This window comes from Panicum virgatum, chromosome 3N, assembly GCF_016808335.1.
Source record: "Panicum virgatum strain AP13 chromosome 3N, P.virgatum_v5, whole genome shotgun sequence".
Lineage (NCBI taxonomy): Eukaryota > Viridiplantae > Streptophyta > Magnoliopsida > Poales > Poaceae > Panicum > Panicum virgatum.
In genome coordinates, this window is record NC_053147.1 from 5053435 (window position 1) to 5071180 (window position 17746).

Sequence of the window (17746 nt, forward strand, 5' to 3'; positions counted from 1 at the left end):
CAACGAGATTAGCTAATTGCTACGGCTTGTCCAGCCTCCAAGGATTCCGCATGCTCGACGGCTCGTGCTAGCTTGCCTCACGCCAGGCAAGGGCAACACAGGATGTGGCCGTTGATTTGGGAACTGGAGACGGGTTGATGGCTAAGGGCGCATGCGTCGGCCTGATATCAAAATTAACGGCAATGGTATATAGGGAAATAAAAATGAACATCTACTAGGGACTGATGGCATAGAAGGAATTTTCTCTTACAGATAAGCCCGATAAGCCCAAAGTAAGATGGGGAGTTTTGGAAACTGAAGGATGTTACAAAAGAAGAAAAGAAAAGCGACCCCACAATATCACGGATTATGGTACCAGACCAAAGTTCAGATGCTCTTCATGGGTTTCTGCGACAGGTTCCTCCGGCGTGTCTTCACTAGCGTGGTCTCCAACTCCTGCAGAGGATTCAGAGCACTGTGACTCGATAGAAGAGAAGATGAATCAAATTTGAAATGATATGAAAAGAATTGAAATCCTATTAGCCACTGACCATGTATACACAAATCCATCTCAAAATTCAGAACAAGAACATGTGACTTTGGTTTGTCAACTTTACAAAAAAAATAATCCAGATGAAGACACACAGGAAATGCTGTCTATTCCTGTAAAGGTTGTAAAATTAATTTCTCACAACATTTATCTGGAATCTGGATAATCTGATTCCCTATTGAAATGTCAGTACACTTTCTTGTGTACTGAACCCTTTCTGGGCTTTCAGCATGTCTCAGAAATCAGAATTACTGCCCTCCTGGGAAATGTTGAAAAGAAGAAAGAGATTACTGCCATTGGGAACTTTGATGCATGCCAAGTTTGGGAACCCTACTGCCACCGAGAATCTCTATATCCATGACCACGACGCAGAGATAACAATGCTGACCAATGGTAGATGTTGAGGGGCAAACCTTAGGAGTGAGGTACTGCACGCCCTTTTCCTCAAAATTTCTTATTTTTTCTAGGTCATCTGATGACAAAGTTCCTTAAGACATTTGATGTAACTACCAGATACACATATCTCCCTCAACCGAAGTACCCAGTGAACTTCTCAACTTTGGCAGCGAATACAATGGCTAGCAAATCATACGTCCCACTTCCAATCTGATGGCAATCCTATATACCAGTCACATCAGCGCACTCCAGAATTTGGATGAACAGCAATGCCATTCGTCTTTGTGATTTTTCCTTGTTCATGGTACATTTAATATGAAAATTGCATGCTTTTCTTGATTGCACTGCAGTTCAGCATGCGTCTGACAGGGTTGTATCATTGTGTTCATATAATATTGTAGTCATGCAGTTGTCAGCATGTTAGGGCATAAACCCATAAACAATTAGTTAGCAAATACCTTACTACCTTAGATTACTGCAGTGTAAGGTATATATGAATATTCATTTCCAATAAAGTGAGTGACCCTATGAGAAAGATTGCTCATGAGGATGTGGAACAGGAAGATAACTGGAAACAGGACTGATATAAAGGAGTTAATAATGAGGAAGTTGACATTTTTGCTAGGGTCCTAGTGCTTCTTTCTTTCTACTTAATTCAACATCTAGTTTCTGGTAGTTACATTCCAGTCTTGTAAGAAGTTGTAGATTGGACTGATTTTGCGTATAACTCATTTTCCCACTATATAAAGCAAATGGGCATGAAACAAGTATGATCTTACATCGAATTCATGCACCTTCCTATGTAGATTGGAACACCTGACAACAGCAGAATATATTGACATTTAAATCCTACCAGAAGAGCATTAAGGTTACTAGTGTTAAAAGCCTAAAACAATCCAGGTTGGAAATGACAAACTATTGTCAATTTTCATTTCACAACATGAAACAAATCAAATAAATATTCAGTGTTGTACTGGACTCAACTTTGACAACCCGTAATTGCAAACATAATAGCAGTTATCAGTATTAGAGATAAAGATACCAGTTATTTGCGGAAACAGTAAAACGGAATTATAAGTGTACCAACCTGAACAGAAGTATTAGGAGACACCTCTTTTGACCAAATGCTTTCTAAATCATAATACTCTCTTGCCCTTTCTTCAAGTGCATGGATGATTATGCTTCCTGACAGAACCAAAACTCACGTATGAGGCATAAAACTTCATCATTAATAAATCATCCAGAACAACTTCGGGTGGAATGGAGCCGAAATCAAAGAAGGACAAGCTATGAAACTTTTCTTTTTCTGAATCCAATATGCTCAATTTTTGGATAGTGTGTTACTAACATCAAATTTTGCCTTCTACTTATGTTGCCATGAAATTCCATAGATTACTGCTTAATGCTACCATCATTGCTGTATAATCAAGACAAGAAGCACCGGTAATGTAGCATTGATGATCAAATCAATCACATTAAACAATGCTCAGGCTACAACATGAATTAACATGTTAAGTACAGTTTTTCAGTCAAATTGTACCCTGAAATGTAATTAGATTCTAAAAAGTGATTTTGAGTTCTATAAACAATTTAATGACCTGGTTGTCTATAAAAGGGAAAACAAATTGTAGTCACAAAAAGAACCATTGCAATTCCACTGTTGAAATTCTTACTTGAGAAAAACTAGAGTACACAAGCATGAAGTTTAACCTCAAAGTCAAATTGTTACTAATTATTAAATTCAAACTTGGTTGACTTTTGGAAACAGATAGGAAGAGGAAAATAGCAAGGTAACAAACAACCCAAAAGTAAAGCTGAGCTCACTTATTAAATAAGGAAAAATTATCTAATCAGAATAACGTACGCATTCAATCACAATTACAACATTACTGATAAGATAAAAGGTTCAGGGAAGAGCATTTCATCATAACTATACTCCAGTTAATAACATAGTCATTGTGGCATGTAGCATAACACAATAAACTGGGAGAAGAATCATGCTTTGTGGAATCAATCAGATGATAATATTTAAAAGACTATCTTAAACACCATGAAGTGGGAACGACGAAAATATAGATGTTGCTGTTACCTGAATCAATGACAACCCACTTTCCAGCTTGCTGGCCTTCCACACTAGGCATCAATATTCTATCAGAGCCCTTCTGCTTCTGCTTTATCTGTTACAAGTCCAGAGTTTGATTGCTCAAGGTAATAGTGTAGTTTCTAAATATTCTCCAGCAGACGAGACCAACAAACTGAAACTTCCTAAATCAACTAAAAAAAATTCCTAGGGCCTGAATTATCCTGAGGATTCGTGGAGCTGAGTCTGTTGTTCAGCGAGCAATTTCCAACTCACCCACGAATGGGAAGCGAACTACAGTCATCCCAATCCGATTGCCGAATGAAACCCTTATAAAAACCTAGATGTTACTGGTCCAGGAAATGGTGGAACCAACTGCAACATATTGACAAAGAACCTTGCAAGTTGCAAGTTTCTAATTTTACGATCCAGCGCAGAACAAATTACCAAGAACCGTCCTTTCGCTTTTCTGCGAGGGGAGGAAGGGGAAGGAGAAGGGGAAGGGGAAGGGGAGGGGGAAGGGGGTATACGTGCCTTGTAGAGGAGCGCCTGCGCGATGTTGCGGACGTGCCAGTCGGAGCGGCCTGTGGCGACGACCATGTAGTCGGCGCAGGCGCCGCCGTGCAGCCCGCCCTCGCCGACGGGGAAGACGCGCACGTCGCCCGCCCGGACATCGCGAAGCACCTTCTCCACCTCCGAGAGCTCCAGCAGCGCCGCCGCCTGCGGACGGGCGGGCGAGGCGCCGGCGGAGGAGGAGAGGAGGCGCGGGAGGAGGTTCCGCGGCGAGCGCCACCGGCCGAGGGCACCGGCTCGCACTGCGGGGAGCATCGGCGGCGGCGGCGGCGGCGGCGGCAAGGTATTCCGTATTCGACAGTCTCCTTTTCCTCTTCTTCTTGTTAACCAGATCGGGCTTTGCAAGCGGATCCTTTGCAAGCTCGGACGGCGGCGGCGGGCGCTGAACCAGGGGCCTATACGAAAATTTTAGGGCTCCTTTTGCAAAAACTTAGCTCGCGCGCGGGATGAAAACTGACGAAGTGGAATAACTGGAAGCTGTAGTGAGATATATGGATTACCGAAATATAGGTGTCAACCAGAAAATTTACTGAAATTTTATTATTTTTAACCACCATTAACTTTGCATGAATATAACACTACACATTTTTACACAAACTATTTTAAAAAAAATATAATTAAAATTTCACATTTCCTATATTTAAACATGTTAAATGTACCGATTGATGTTGAGAAACAAAAAAGAATATGTAGTGTGTCTAATAATTTTTTTCTAATTATAAATATGGAACAAATACGGGATCATCCTAGATAACAATGGATCCCGTAAATAAGGATGGAATATTTCACTTCCCGTTCATTTAAATATTTTTATGTAAATATGAAAACTTATAAAATAAATATAGGAACGCGGACACGATGGGATGAGCGGAACTTTTTCTGTCCGTTTCATCTTACAAATTACGGCTTCTATGGAAAATGTAGAGGGTATTTTTGCAAATATTTAGATTGAGATGACATAAATTAGAAGGTTATTTGTAAATGGTGAGGAGTATTTTGCAAATATTTGGATGTCGATCAATAGTCGTGATTCAAATTAGGGGTTATTTGTAAAATCATCTAGGGGTATTTTCAAAATTCCGAATCAGCATCCAATCCTCCGTCGCGGCTTGCCGGAGCGCCGTCGCCTGGCGGCGGCCGTCCCGTGGGTACGCCTTCTTCCTTGTGCCTATCTCGCATCCGCCCTAGCTCTCGTGTACCGGGTACTCTCTCGCCTCTAAGCGGCAGCGGTAGAGCGAGGGATTCCCGGAGATGCCGCCGGCGGCGGCGGCACAGGACGCAGCCAGCCCTCGTCGTGCTCGGCCGCCGCCTTCTTCGAGCAGGCGTAGCAGATCCTCGTGCAATCGTGCCTAGGGCCACCGGGTAAGCCATCTCCACCGACACCCGTCTCCTCCTGATCCGGGTTGTGACCATCTGGTTGGTGTTCAAGTTGCTCCACAATTTCAGTTCATGCGCTCTGTACTTTCCCCCTGACTGCAAATATATAGCAACTGACCAGAAAACATTCCTTGTCCCTTATACAGCTTTAGGATTCAATCAGAACACTTCCAGTTCCCGAACAATAACACAAGAACCAAGAATCTCTTGCTGTAAGTTACAATGCATCGAGGAAACAGATAAACATTTTTTCTGTTATGTTGCGGCAACCACAGCTGTTGTTGCAGCCGAGGACGAAAAGCGCCATGCCTTCCTCACCGCTCCTCGTCGCTTGTGACAACAATTGAAGCATGGTGGCTATCAGGGCCTGAACTCTGAACCAAGTGAAGAAGACAGAAATGATGCTGACCGGGAAGCCTCACCGTTCTCGCAGGACTTGGTGCGGGGCAGCGTGGGGGACGGAGGTGACGTCCTTGAAGGCTTGAAGAGAACCTCAGTGAACTCGTTGGCGGCGGCGTGGTCCACCGTCCACCATGTTCCGGACTTCCGGTATACGCAGTTGCTGTCGGTCATCTCCCACAGAGTGCAGAATTTCAGAAACTATGTGCAGGGTCATCACAAGCTCACAACGAGAAAGCAGAGTCACCTGGAGGAACCTGGTGGAAGACAAGATATCTTTCTTAGTCACATAGCACAGTTACTATCAGAGCTAGTATCAAGGAGGATGCATGAGGTACTGTGTTCCTTTCAATCCAAGCAAAATCCGTTAAAACTTACAATTACAAGAAGACAATGGCAGATGAGTGCATTCCGTGGCACCTTTATTGGACAGCACAAGTACGGCATTTAATGGAAATGATGAAACGATCGGGCACAGGAAAGACTGAAAGAGAGCTAGGTGCTCGGGGCGACGATCTTCTCGATGGCCTGCAGCGCCTCGATAGCCCTGCGGAGGTAGTAGGCGAGCTCGGTGGAGACGGCGGAGATCGGGTTGGCGAGGACCTCCTGCTTGACGTCCTCGTCGGCGGTGGGCACCGGCGCCGTGGGGTCCTTCTCGAAATTCTTGGCCTGCTCGCGGTAGGTGTCCATGCGCGGCGTGGCGAAGAGGCGGACGTCGCTGTCTTCGTCGCCGCCCCTGGCTGAGTAGCGCTGCCGGCCGTGGCTGGTCTCGGAGGCGAGAGCGTAGGGGCGGCCCTGCGCCTCGTAGATCTCCTTCGTCGCCATGAGCTTGGTCAGCTGCGCCAGCTCGGCCCGGAGCGAGGTCACCAGCTTCCTGCCGTCGTCCAGCACGATGCTGTCCAGCGCCTTCTGCGCCTCCACCAGCTTGCTCCGCGCGTCGTCGAGCAGGCCGTCGTCCGCCAGCAACCTCGCCTGCCTGATGGCCTCGGCGTGGTTCCGCCTGGCGATCTCGGCCTGCACCTGCCGCGCCTTGGTGCTCGCGCCAGGCGCTTGCGATGGGGTCGGGGTGCGCTTGATCTGGATGTCCTGCGGCACCTGGGCCTCTCGCGGCCTTCCCTGGGCGGTGTAGCTGTGCTGGGCCTCGGCCAAGGGCGCGTCGTACTCCTCGTTGTTGCTGGCGCTCACGTCCTTGAGCGTCAGGGTGATGACGACCCTGCGCCCTTCTCCGGCGAAGAGGGTGCCGAACGTGATGGTGGTCACGCCGGTGGCGGCGTCGGTGGTTGTCTTGTAGTCGGTGCCGGGGGCGACCACTATGGTGTCCACGTCACCGTCATCCGTCTTGGGCGTCAGGGTGAGCTCCACGTCCTGCGCCACCACGGTGAGGAGGCCAGCCAGCAGCTGCGAGAAGGGCACACTCACCTTGGACCCGTCCGGCACGGAGCTGAAGGTCCCGCCCGGGGATTTCTTGGCAATGTCGCTCATCAGCTGGTGGTCGGAGTGCTGGCCGAAACCAAACGAGTAGATGGCCACCTGGCCGGGGTTGACCTGCCGGGCGTCGCCGGCGTTTTGGTGCCCGTCGGACATGAGGAAGATGCTGGCCGCGCGGGCCTTGGTGTGGACACGGTCGGCGAGCACGGCCAGCCCGGTCTCGAGGCCGGCCTTGACGTTGGTCGCGCCGCGGGCCTTCAGGCCGTCGACGAGGGCCCTGAGGTCGTTCTGGGCAGCCGGGGTCATGGAGCGCAGCGGGTTGAGCCTGGTGGCGCCGTCGGAGAAGGTGACGATGGAGAGGCGGTCCACGGGGGTGAGCTTCATGATCACGAACACCATCGCCTTCTTCATGCTCTCGAGCTTCTCCTCGGCCATGGTGCCGCTCACATCGAGCACGGCCACCAGGTCCAGCCCCTCCCTCACGACGGTGGAGGATGTCGCGTTGATCTCCACCTCCGCGGTCACCGTGTCCGCCGTCAGCGCCGCATCGTCCTTGAAGTACTTGGCTTGCTTCATCGTCACCAGGCCCTTGGTTTTCCCTGCACCCATGGAATGTAAATCATCCTATCACCTTCTCTGCATCCATCCATCCATCTATACACACAAGGAGTCCGGGGGATGATGGAGCATACCAGTATTGGAAGCAGAAGGCTTTTCATCGTCGTTGAATGCCATTACTGATCAGCCCCGGCTGCTACAACTAGCAAGGAGGGGTCGAGGAGGGTGGGGGGAGATGCAGAGAGGGAGAGAGAAGAGGACGCCTTCTATCTGACTCCAATGAATGTACATACATCCCTAAATATATGCACATCCAGTTCTACGGAAATTCTAAATGCGTGGCCTGGATAGAGGCTGTGACTTGTTTTGTTATGACTCGCTACAGAATTTGTTCACAAGTCCCTTTAATAATGAGACCCAGAAGAGTCGGTCAAGGCAATAAAACAAGAAGACTTACAAAAACAAAGCAAAGCCTCAATGACCTAGACATGGTCTATGGCTTTATTCTAGCGTCAAGTAAAAAACAAAGCAAGCCTCAATGACCTACACATGGTTGTTTCTTTAATAATATCGAAACAATCATACACTCTCCTGATTTTAAGTCGAGACTTTGAGTTCATGAATTTTACCGACTGATGGTCTGATACAAAATTGTTAGATCTTACTAACTGTCGTTTCAGATCGCTAGATCGCATCACCGACTGATTTTAACCATGTGACGGAGAAAATAATAACATCAAACAGTGTAGTCAATATAATAAAATAGTTTTAAAAACTAGTAACGAGTAATGACTAACATAGGATGCTGCCAGGCCTATCTCTTCATCATTCACAAGTTCTAAAGCTGTCTAGAAGAGAACACATTTGATTCATGCTATAGAAAGGCCACATAAAGACATGGACCTTTTTCGTGGGATGCCTACATGACAATAGATGGGCTCAAGAGACGTCGTCATGCCTACATGATACTCCCGCGGTTCCAAATTGTAGGTTATTTTAAAAAATCTAGATAGTTAATTTTGCTATATATCTAGACGTAATGTTTATCAAAATACATTGCAAAAACTACGTATTTAAATTTGCCAAACGATCTATAATTGGAACGGAGGGAGTAACATGCATACCCTAAGAGATGACTTCCATAATACTTGAAAGTTGGGAGGTCACATGGATGCATGGGAACTACATTTATCTCTGTTTGGATCCCTGATGGCATCACAATACAATCATCAATGACATAGGTAAGCTGCCGGCACACATGATTGCAAATAAGTTAATTTGATGAAAATTGAATAGACAAGTTGACTTGGTTAGAGCTGGGGGTCTATGAGATTAACATGATGAGACGGATCAACATCATCTGCAACAATATGTCAATATCCCATCAAAATCAAATGACAAAAGTTTAATTCTGAAGAAGAAAATTGTTTGTACGATTTCTCACAACCAGAAAAGTTTAATTCTATACTAATGGATTATCATAATTAACGACACGATGAACTACTGATCTCGAATGGTTTCCTCCTCCTTGTAATATAATTGGGATTTGGGAGGCCTCTGTACCATCATCTTTGACCACATCTTAGCGTTAAGCAGCCATTGACGATGCTCATCAAGCTAAGAGGCCTATAGCTGGCTGATCAGTCTATATATAAATTTGGCATCGGCGCGATTCATCCGAGCAATCGACCAACACAAAGTAACAACAAAGGGGAACTAGCCTTCGCCATCGCAATGGCCGAGAGTCGCGGCAGCATCGCCTTCTTCACGACCTACAGGCCGGCGGAGCCGTTGGACATCTTCTCGTGCCCCGCTAACCCGCAGCTGTCGTCGGTGCACAGCGAGGAGCCCCTCACCGACGGCGTCTCCTACAACCAAAACTGCCGCCCCATCCCCGCCGCAGCGCTCAGCGAGCTCCTCGCCTTCCTGGCCAAGAAGAACCCCGAGGCGGCGTCCAGGTGCGGCGCCACGCCGGACGACGCGCACGCGGGCCGCGTCACCGGCCTGGTCTTCGTCTCCGAGAGGGACGACGGCCTCGAGACCCTGCATGTGGCCCTGCGCTTCAACGGCGCTGGTGGCGGCTGCAAGGCGCCGGGAAAGGTGCCGGTGGTGCTGCGCCTGGCCGACATCTACGGCGCCGACACCTTCGGCGGTGCGCGCATGGAGGACAGCGGCTGCATCGCCGGCGGCTTCGAGGGGGAGGATGGCCGCGCCGTCGGCCACTCGCTGGTCTACGTCTCCACCAAGGAGCCGGTGAGATCACGGCGCACCCCGTGGACCGTCGTGTACAAGACCAACCTCGCCGACGGCAGGACGGAGCGCCTCACTCCACCAGATCAGTACGACTTGAGCCCGGCCGTGTCGCCGTCGGGGAAGATGGTGGCGGTGGCCAACTTCAAGTTCCACAGGTGGACCGGCGAGATCGAGCGCCTCAAGACAGACATCGTCGTCATGAACGCGGACCGGCAGGCGCAGGGCGGCCTGCGGCGCAAGGTCCTCATCCGGGACGGCGGCTGGCCCAGCTGGGGCAGCGACGGCGTCATCTTCTTCCACCGCGGCATCGACAAGACGCTCCCCTCCGGCGACGTCCAGACGACCTGGGGCGTGTTCCGCTACGACATCGCCACCGGGGCAACCGTCCGGGTGACACCGGAGGCCTTTGACGCCATGACTCCGGCGGCCATCAGCGAGACCAAGGTGGCCGTGGCCACCATCCGGCAGAAAGCCAACCTCAACGATGATGCTCCCCGCGTGGAGGCGCAGTACCGGCACATAGAGATCTTCGGCGTCGCTGCGCCAAACGATCCGGCGCGCATCACCCAGCAGATCTGTCGAGAGGCTGACTTCTACAACCCCTTCATACTCGACGGCGGCGCCCGCGTCGGTTACCACCGTTGTAGAACCACAACCTGCAGTCCTCACCAGGTTAGTCACATCACAACAGCTCCTGCTCCAATATAGTACGAGGAATTGAGGATTTGGTATTTTAAATGGCTAAAGTTGAACTGCAAGCTAGTTTTCAAGGGCTTACAAAATTTACTTCCAAGGGCTTACAAAAATTACTTGAGAACAGTAGGAGAAGCAAATTTTTACATATATATTCACACTTTCATGAAAGTTAAACTGCACATATATATGTTTAATATATTATATGTGCATGCTAACTTTCATGTAAATATTATTTTAAACATATATTCATATGTTTCTGGAAATTTCTGCGCACTTGACTGGTTTAAACAAATGACCGGATTTATGTGGGCCCTCTGTATGGCTGTATGCAGGACGGAACTAATAATAGTGACCCAAAGAAATTCCACAAGATACAGTCTCCGAAGTCACACGAGGATGTGGGGCTATTCAGGGTGTCCGGTGTGTTTCCTACTATCTCCAAAGATGGCTCAAAGCTTGCCTTCGTTGACAATAGTTTCAAAGCCGTCTGGCTTGCTGATGGCCCAAACTTGCATAAAATCCATGAGGTAATAAGGACTCCAAAACAATGAAAATTCCAAAACAATAAACAAAATAAAATTTCTTGAGATTGCAGTTTTATGCTTGGTGTACATGACTGCAACTAAAATAGCTACTTATTTGCAGAGGAGGTGTGGAAACAGCATCTTTTCCATAGTGTGGAATCAGAACCCAGAGAAGGACACCCTGTACGTCTGTATAGGGCCGTCCTTCGATGCTGCCAAGCCACTAGAAATCTATGCCATCTCCAACGTCTCCAAGCCACACACTCAACAGGTGGTGAGTCGTCTCACAAACGGCAAGTTCAACAATGCTTTTCCCTCGAGCAACCCGGAAGGGACCCAGTTTGTGTTTCGATCAACAAGGGATGGAGGGGTTGAGAAGCACAAGAACCTGTACATCATGGAAGACTCTGACATCGGGGAGTTCGGTGAAGGCACGGTGAGACGCCTAACCAAAGGTCCCTGGACCGACACTCACTGCAGCTGGTCGCCTAGAGGGGACTGGATTGTCTTCTCCTCCTCCCGTGACAGGCCAGCCGATGCCCCGAAGAGGGACATACTAGACCCAGGCTTCTTTGCCATCTTCCTGGTGAACGCCACCGATCCTGATGTGGTGGTGCGGGTGATGAAGAGCTCCGATACTATCGCGGGGCATGTGACCCACCCCATGTTCAGCCCGGACATGAGGAGCATCGTTGTCACCGCCGACCTTGCCGCGGTCTCCACCGAGCCCATCTCGATGCCTCAGTTCCTGCACTCGGTTAGGCCTTACGGCGATGTCTTCACTGTCAACCTCCGTGACACGGACGACATCGCCAAGAACAAGGACATTGAGGAGTTCCACCGTATCACGCACAGCCGCTACGAGTACGCCACACCGGCATGGACTAAGTTTGCCACTGATGACCCCAATACCCAGTGGAGCGAGCTCGTCACCACGAGCAGCACTGGTTTTGGGGCAGCATGTCCACGTTAAGGCGTACTGGACATGATTCTATTACATTATTCACATACCACCATACCAGGAAGATGCTACAGGGTTGTTTGTTTTCTTTTTGCTGTTTTCTATTATGTTTGTTTTCATTGCTCAGCTATGCAATCAGTTCTTTTTTGCTTGTAACAGTTTCATGTTTTTATTGCATTCGGAATTGAATAACCTTAGTACTTAAAGGCTTGTTTGGTTTCGGCCTAGCGTTCTTCTGCCAAATGTGGGGGGTGCCAATATACGGGGGCTGATTTCCGCGCTGACCGCCAACGCACTGATGAAAAAATTCAACTAGAACTGCGTTGTTGCAGGGCGTGGCCTTATAAGAGCATCAGCGCTCACATACTGAACGAAGCATCGTCCGATTTGGCGCTAGCACGCCTATTCATGTACTTACATGAAAATGTTATGTGATTTCATTAAGTTATAATAATTAAGATCAGATTTGTTTGTACTAGACAAAATGTTCGAACAAATAATTTCGCAGTTTATTCCAGTTGCTCCATAAGTCATGAGATAGGCAGGTTCTTATGAAAGCCACCAATGGCAATCACCCTATTTCTACTTGAGGTTGTCTTAATTAAGAAACCGCCGCCTGTGAAAACATTTCACAGGCGGCCTATAGTTGAAGCGGCTCCCTGCCATGTCCATAGGTGGCTCAAAGTTTGAGCTGCGTGTGAAAAAGTCTTGAGAAAATCGTTTTCATACTATAGTAATGTGCTTGTAATATTTCTTAGCAGATATTAATTTGTCCTACCATAGAAGACAATATCTGGTTGGATTCATACTTCGGTATAGGGTTGAAAACGGAACGGGAAAATCCCGTCCCGACCGGCTCCGTTTACCGTCTAATCCGACCGTAAAACGTTTCCGCGGGAAAAACAGGAAAATGGGAAAACAAAACGGGAAAACGGGCGGGAACGGGAACGGAAACGGTTGGGGTGTTTTCCCGACCGTTTTCACGGTTCCCGTTTTTAGCCGGGAAAATTCCCGCGGGAATTCTCGTATTTGTCGTCGTCGGCTGTGTTAGAAACGTGAACTGTTGTGTGCATGTGTTACAACATGAATTGTGAGTTCGTGATTCACTTTACCTATGTTGTTTAGTTATACGAGTCTTGTTTTCATGTTATTTATGCATAGTTGCAATTATTTTGTCGAGTTAAATGTTTGAAGTGGTTGCATATATTTTCCCGTTTTGAGTTATCGATTCCCGATCGTAATCGGCATGCTCCCGACCGATTGATTCCGTTCCCGATATCCCGTAATACCGATTTCGTTTTCCCGTCCGACTTTCCCGTTCCCGCTTCCGTTCCCGATAAAAAAAATACAGTTACGGGAATGGTTAAGGAGTTTTCCCGACCGTTCCCGACCGTTTTCATCCCTACTTCGGTAGCGTGCTTGTAATATCCTTAGCAGATATTATTTATGTTTGTCCTACCATAGAAAATAATGTCTGGTTGCAATGACCGAGAGTACCTAGTCGCGATCTTTTTCTTACTTAAAATTAATAACTACGAGACAATAATGGCATTATCGGATTATCCCTAACCCTAAGAGATGACTTCCATCGTCAAATAATACACTTCAAAATGAATATTTGCAAGTTCGGATCGGAGGTCACGTGGATGCATGTGAACTGGAGTATACATTATAATATCTGATTGGATCACTGATGGCATCATAATATGACGTGTTAGTTTATAAAACCAACTCTAGAACCCCTACGCTAGGAACCCGGCCTGACGAATCTAATGAGACCTTTGACCGCGTGATTAGAAGATGGGTATTGTAGCATCACCGTAGCAAATTATGGATTAATTACCGTCATTAGATTCGTCGCGAAAAGTTACACCCACTCCTGAAAAGATTTTGCAAATAGACTTCATTCAGGGAGCCTAGAATACGCATTCTAGAATTCTAGAATGGTAACCAAACGGGGCAATCCTGGTTTTCTTTTTTATGCAGTTGTCTTGGTCAAATTAGTTCATATTTACTATGATGCGATGCGTGATCCAGCCTTGTAATAACTAAAGGTCTATGATTGACGTTACCACTAACTAAGAAAAGAGACTAACTCTTTGGTCACTTGGGTCAGTCTCAGTGGAAGTTTTATGGACACAGTTACTTAGACTGGGAACTAAGTAATCGTGACAGATGGGTTTCATGGTGATGAAACTCTCCTCACATCCCATGAAACTCAATTCTTCTCTCTCCTTGCCATGTCAGTAAAATTGATGATATTTAATGCCATGAAATCCTCTATGAAACCCCCGCTGAGATTGGTCTTAGCTAGAGACTAAACGATGAGATAGGCACGTGCATGGAATATTTTAAGAACAAATGACACGGCATCGAAGAGATAAAGCTAAGACTCCTTGAGTGGCCAAGGGTTTAGGGTAGTTCCAATCCAGACTCTACCATGGAGTCTAAACCTTCTATTTATTGTGTTTTGCTGATGTGGCAGTATATTTATGGAAAAGAGAGGGAGAGAAATCAAGACTCCAAGTTTTCACGCAAATCAAGAATGAATGTGAGAGAGACAAGTGAGCCATATAAACCAAAATAACACACTTTACATTGGGAAGTATAGTTTTTTGTGACGAAGTCTTTGAGACTTAAACTCTATGAGTGGAGTCTGTATTGGAACCGCCTCTTCTGATAGTTTAACGACTACGAGACAGTCATAGTCCTATTGGAAGGCACCCAGCTCCAAGATGCAAATTCCAAGAAAAAATATAATGGGTGTGTTGGTGAACTACCATTTAATGCTTGACTGGATCGCTTTCATCGTAAGATCAACTAATTTAATCGATCAAAGATTACATAAAAAAGAGGACCTCACCATCCATGACGTACATAGGATGTGGTCACATAATTTAAGATAAGTTAATTACTGAACCAATTTCTCTAAGCAGAAAATATAAAAAATAATCCATGAAACTACAATAAAAATAGAAGTCTTTTTTTCCTTTTCAAATAAATAGATTGCAAAATGTTAAAATGCTATGTTCTATCAGTTAATGGGCATGGAGAGGCTTTCATTTTTCCAGGTTTTCTTTTTCTCGTGTTGCATTGTCTCATTTTCATAGCTTGCATTTCCATGTGATGGTTTGTGAAGGACTCGATTAATAATAAATTAATATGCTGAAATGTTGTACGTCGTGGCATTTATTCTCAATGGTACCGAACTCTTGGTCACTCCAACGTGTTTTTGGGCCTGTTTGGTTTGTGTGCTAGGAAGTAACACAAATTTTGACCAATTATTACGTGTATTAAATAAAGTTAGTTTACAAAATTAATTTTATAACTCTGCGCTACTTCGCGAGACGAATCTAATGAGATATTTGACCGCACGATTAGAAGTTGGTTACTGTAGCATTACTGTAGCCAATTACTGATTAATTACCGTCAGTAGATTCGTCGCGAAAAGTTACATCCATCTGTAAAAAGATTTTGCAAATAAATTTCGTTTAGTACTACATAGATACATTGATTTTTTTTAGCGCGGTAGCGCAGCCAAAACCAAACAGACCCTTTGCTTCATCTCAATGTGCCGTACGTGGCATTTATTCTCAAGAGTATTCTATGCATGTGCCATGTCATCATTACAATTAATCAATTGGGCTGCAGGTGGCCAGTTTAATCATCAACATGCCCATTAATGTTACGTATACATATGCATGTGCCATATGCCAGTAGTTGCAATTAGTTTGAAGAAACACAAATAGTGTTCAACTGATTGGAGATCTATTCGAAGTCCGATTTCTCCAACCAGTTGGACTATTTCTGTATTTTTCCTATACCTATCTCTACATGCAGTCTTGATCAAATATCTCATCCTGTGATGTGACCAGCTGGACAAATATTTATGTTATTTTGGCCGAGCTAGGATTGGAACTTAGAGCATGCCATGTCAAAATTTCAACATACAATTCAGTATTCGGTACAATCTAAAAAAATTCGGTACACAACAAAAAATTTCACGAGCAATTCAGTATATAAGCAATTAGGTTCAATACTTGCATAGATTTTAATATAACTAGTAGAAGTATATTAAATCCTAGAAATGCATAAAATAAGCTTACACACCTACAATAGTTCAAAGAGATTACTTTATTTTTTCTTATCAAGCCTACGTTTCTTAAATATTGAATTGCATGCAGCAACCAATTCAACTCAAAAAGCTTAAAACTGATGGGAAGAGGTGGACAATTCACTTATACTTCAACACTCCCTCTCACGTGCCGCTAGGCCTCAAACATGAAAATAGGAGTCGGCTATAATTATTTTATTTAATCGCGTCTGCTAGGATTCGAACTCCAGACCTCTAGTCCTGATACCATATTGAGTTGCATGCACCAACCAATTCGGCCTAAAAGCTTAAACTGATGGGAAGAGGTGGACAATTCACTTATACTGCAACATTAAAGTTCATGAAAGTATTAATTATATCATCTTCATCCACCTGAAAGAAGATATCTCACTCGATGAATGTGTGTAGACAATCATCCAAAAGACTATCTCCCATCTTATTTCTTAGCTTAATTTTCACTAAAGTCAATGATCCTTTCAACACTTGTCGTTGCCACCAATAGAAGTAAGACCAATTTTAGAAGATTATAAACCATATCATAAACTTATGTCTCCTAGTTTGAACTAGCTTAACTGAGAGGTCAACAAGATTAGTAAGATCTTTGGAGCCATTCTCATGTCTAATGTCATCAATATAATTACCAAGTTGCAATTCAAAATTGACCAAATCCGAGTCAAAAAAATCATTAGTGTAGAGGAGGGCTGGCTTAGGGTATGCCACGGCATACCCTGGCCACCCTTAGGTCCGCCAGAATCTTTTCAGCTTCGAGAGATTGAGATTTAAGTTATCAGTAATTGTGTGACGACATCCTATATACGTCATGCATGACACGTATTCCTTCTAGGTCCTCTTTTTTATGTAGTCTCGATGAACCTAGTTCATAATGTGTGATGCGACGTGAGATCCAGGCAGGTTTTAATTAAACGCTAGTTTCCTCAAATACTTTATGAACGTGCCATGTCTTCATTTTAGTCACGGGTATAGCTGGCCAGTCCAGTTGTCAACACATTTATTTTGTATCATTCTAGTAATCTTGCGTGCGCACATGCTTGCGACGTGTTTTGCTGCAATTAATTTGAAGAAACACAAATATTCAAACAGCTTGGAGGTCTATTCCAAGTCATATTTCTAAAGCCAACTAGAAAAATGCTGCGTCGTTGGCATCTCGAGAGGCCCGTCACGGACGTATATATATCTGTGCTTATAAAGTTTTGTTACAGGTTTGGTCAAATTTAATTTGGATTGCTAAATGTATGTGTGTGTGCTGTGGACTGTTGAAACATGTCTATGGATCATCCATGCGTCCATAAAAAGAAAGCTTGTATGTGGCAGTCATCATAGGTGTTAATGATGTGGTATATGCAATGTGTAAATATGCGTGACGATTTAACCCGTCACCGATACACATTAAGGGGTTGGTTCCGCAAAAGTCCGGGGGGTTTTCTGTGAATTTGATGTTCGTGGAGTGCAGATTGGTTTTGCCAAAGTCTAGGGATTTTTTTCATAAAATTGCTATATATAAAGTGCGTGTCGATTTCGTTAAGACATTCATAAAGTTTGGGTGCTCTTTTGTAAAATTGTCGTCCATAAAATGCGGGTTGATTTCACCAAAGTTTGAGAGAATTTTTTTTTTGTAAAATTTACATCCCCACCTGCTCCTGTCGAGGAATTCGGGGTGATGTGGCCACCTCCCTGGTGTAGGGAATGCACCTGGATTAGTAGGAAAGATAGCTAGATTAGTAGGAAAGATAGCTACTCGACAAGTATATGAGTGGATAGATTTAGGGCATGTTTGTTTCCATGGATTTGAATTTGTGGAACTTCAGACATGCATATTGATTTTTAATTTATTATAATC

The 17746-nt window shown here is 45.4% G+C and overlaps 3 protein-coding genes and 1 long non-coding RNA gene across 6 annotated transcripts; 2 read left to right on the forward strand and 2 right to left on the reverse strand.

The window, feature by feature from the left end:
* Window positions 1-221: 221 nt before the first annotated feature.
* On the reverse strand, window positions 222-3954 carry LOC120663840 (protein Iojap-related, mitochondrial-like). Of its 2 annotated transcripts, none has more exons than XM_039942781.1 (4): window positions 3540-3954; window positions 3015-3102; window positions 2013-2110; window positions 222-435 (listed from the first exon to the last, which is right to left on the reverse strand). In XM_039942781.1, the coding sequence occupies exons 1-4, from the start codon at window positions 3831-3833 to the stop codon at window positions 367-369; spliced, it is 549 nt and encodes a 182-aa protein (XP_039798715.1). In that variant the 5' UTR covers window positions 3834-3954; the 3' UTR covers window positions 222-366. The 2 variants fall into 2 exon arrangements, with proteins under 2 accessions (XP_039798715.1, XP_039798716.1); XM_039942782.1 differs by lacking the exon at window positions 222-435 and adding an exon at window positions 453-1741 and having other exon boundaries at window positions 3540-3952.
* A 517-nt stretch (window positions 3955-4471) lies between these two features.
* On the forward strand, window positions 4472-5786 carry LOC120663841. Its single transcript, XR_005670636.1, has 2 exons — window positions 4472-4940; window positions 5102-5786. It is a non-coding gene; the product is annotated as an uncharacterized LOC120663841 (long non-coding RNA).
* On the reverse strand, window positions 5183-8015 carry LOC120663839 (E3 ubiquitin-protein ligase WAV3-like). Of its 2 annotated transcripts, XM_039942780.1 has the most exons (4): window positions 7475-8015; window positions 5733-7381; window positions 5378-5611; window positions 5183-5285 (listed from the first exon to the last, which is right to left on the reverse strand). In XM_039942780.1, the coding sequence occupies exons 1-2, from the start codon at window positions 7515-7517 to the stop codon at window positions 5850-5852; spliced, it is 1575 nt and encodes a 524-aa protein (XP_039798714.1). In that variant the 5' UTR covers window positions 7518-8015; the 3' UTR covers window positions 5183-5285; window positions 5378-5611; window positions 5733-5849. The 2 variants fall into 2 exon arrangements, with proteins under 2 accessions (XP_039798714.1, XP_039798713.1); XM_039942779.1 differs by having other exon boundaries at window positions 5378-7381.
* Window positions 8016-8912: 897 nt separating this feature from the next.
* On the forward strand, window positions 8913-12001 carry LOC120663842. Its single transcript, XM_039942783.1, has 3 exons — window positions 8913-10265; window positions 10622-10816; window positions 10935-12001. The coding sequence occupies exons 1-3, from the start codon at window positions 9075-9077 to the stop codon at window positions 11784-11786; spliced, it is 2238 nt and encodes a 745-aa protein (XP_039798717.1). The 5' UTR covers window positions 8913-9074; the 3' UTR covers window positions 11787-12001.
* The last annotated feature ends 5745 nt before the right edge of the window (window positions 12002-17746 follow it).

What these genes read in the sequence shown, in the direction of transcription:
- LOC120663840 (XM_039942781.1), bottom strand. Translation starts at nt 3,833, where the DNA reads ATGCTCCCCGCAGTGCGAGCCGGTGCCCTCGGCCGGTGGCGCTCGCCG. An exon ending in CGCAGGCGCTCCTCTACAAG is followed by an intron (nt 3,103 to 3,539) that starts GCACGTATACCC and finishes GACTTGTAACAG; the next exon opens with ATAAAGCAGAAGCAGAAGGG. An exon ending in GTGGGTTGTCATTGATTCAG is followed by an intron (nt 2,111 to 3,014) that starts GTAACAGCAACA and finishes TGGTTCTGTCAG; the next exon opens with GAAGCATAATCATCCATGCA.
- LOC120663839 (XM_039942780.1), bottom strand. Translation starts at nt 7,517, where the DNA reads ATGGCATTCAACGACGATGAAAAGCCTTCTGCTTCCAATACTG. An exon ending in GCCTTCTGCTTCCAATACTG is followed by an intron (nt 7,382 to 7,474) that starts GTATGCTCCATC and finishes CCATGGGTGCAG; the next exon opens with GGAAAACCAAGGGCCTGGTG.
- LOC120663842 (XM_039942783.1), top strand. Translation starts at nt 9,075, where the DNA reads ATGGCCGAGAGTCGCGGCAGCATCGCCTTCTTCACGACCTACAGGCCG. An exon ending in CAACCTGCAGTCCTCACCAG is followed by an intron (nt 10,266 to 10,621) that starts GTTAGTCACATC and finishes GGCTGTATGCAG; the next exon opens with GACGGAACTAATAATAGTGA. An exon ending in ACTTGCATAAAATCCATGAG is followed by an intron (nt 10,817 to 10,934) that starts GTAATAAGGACT and finishes ACTTATTTGCAG; the next exon opens with AGGAGGTGTGGAAACAGCAT.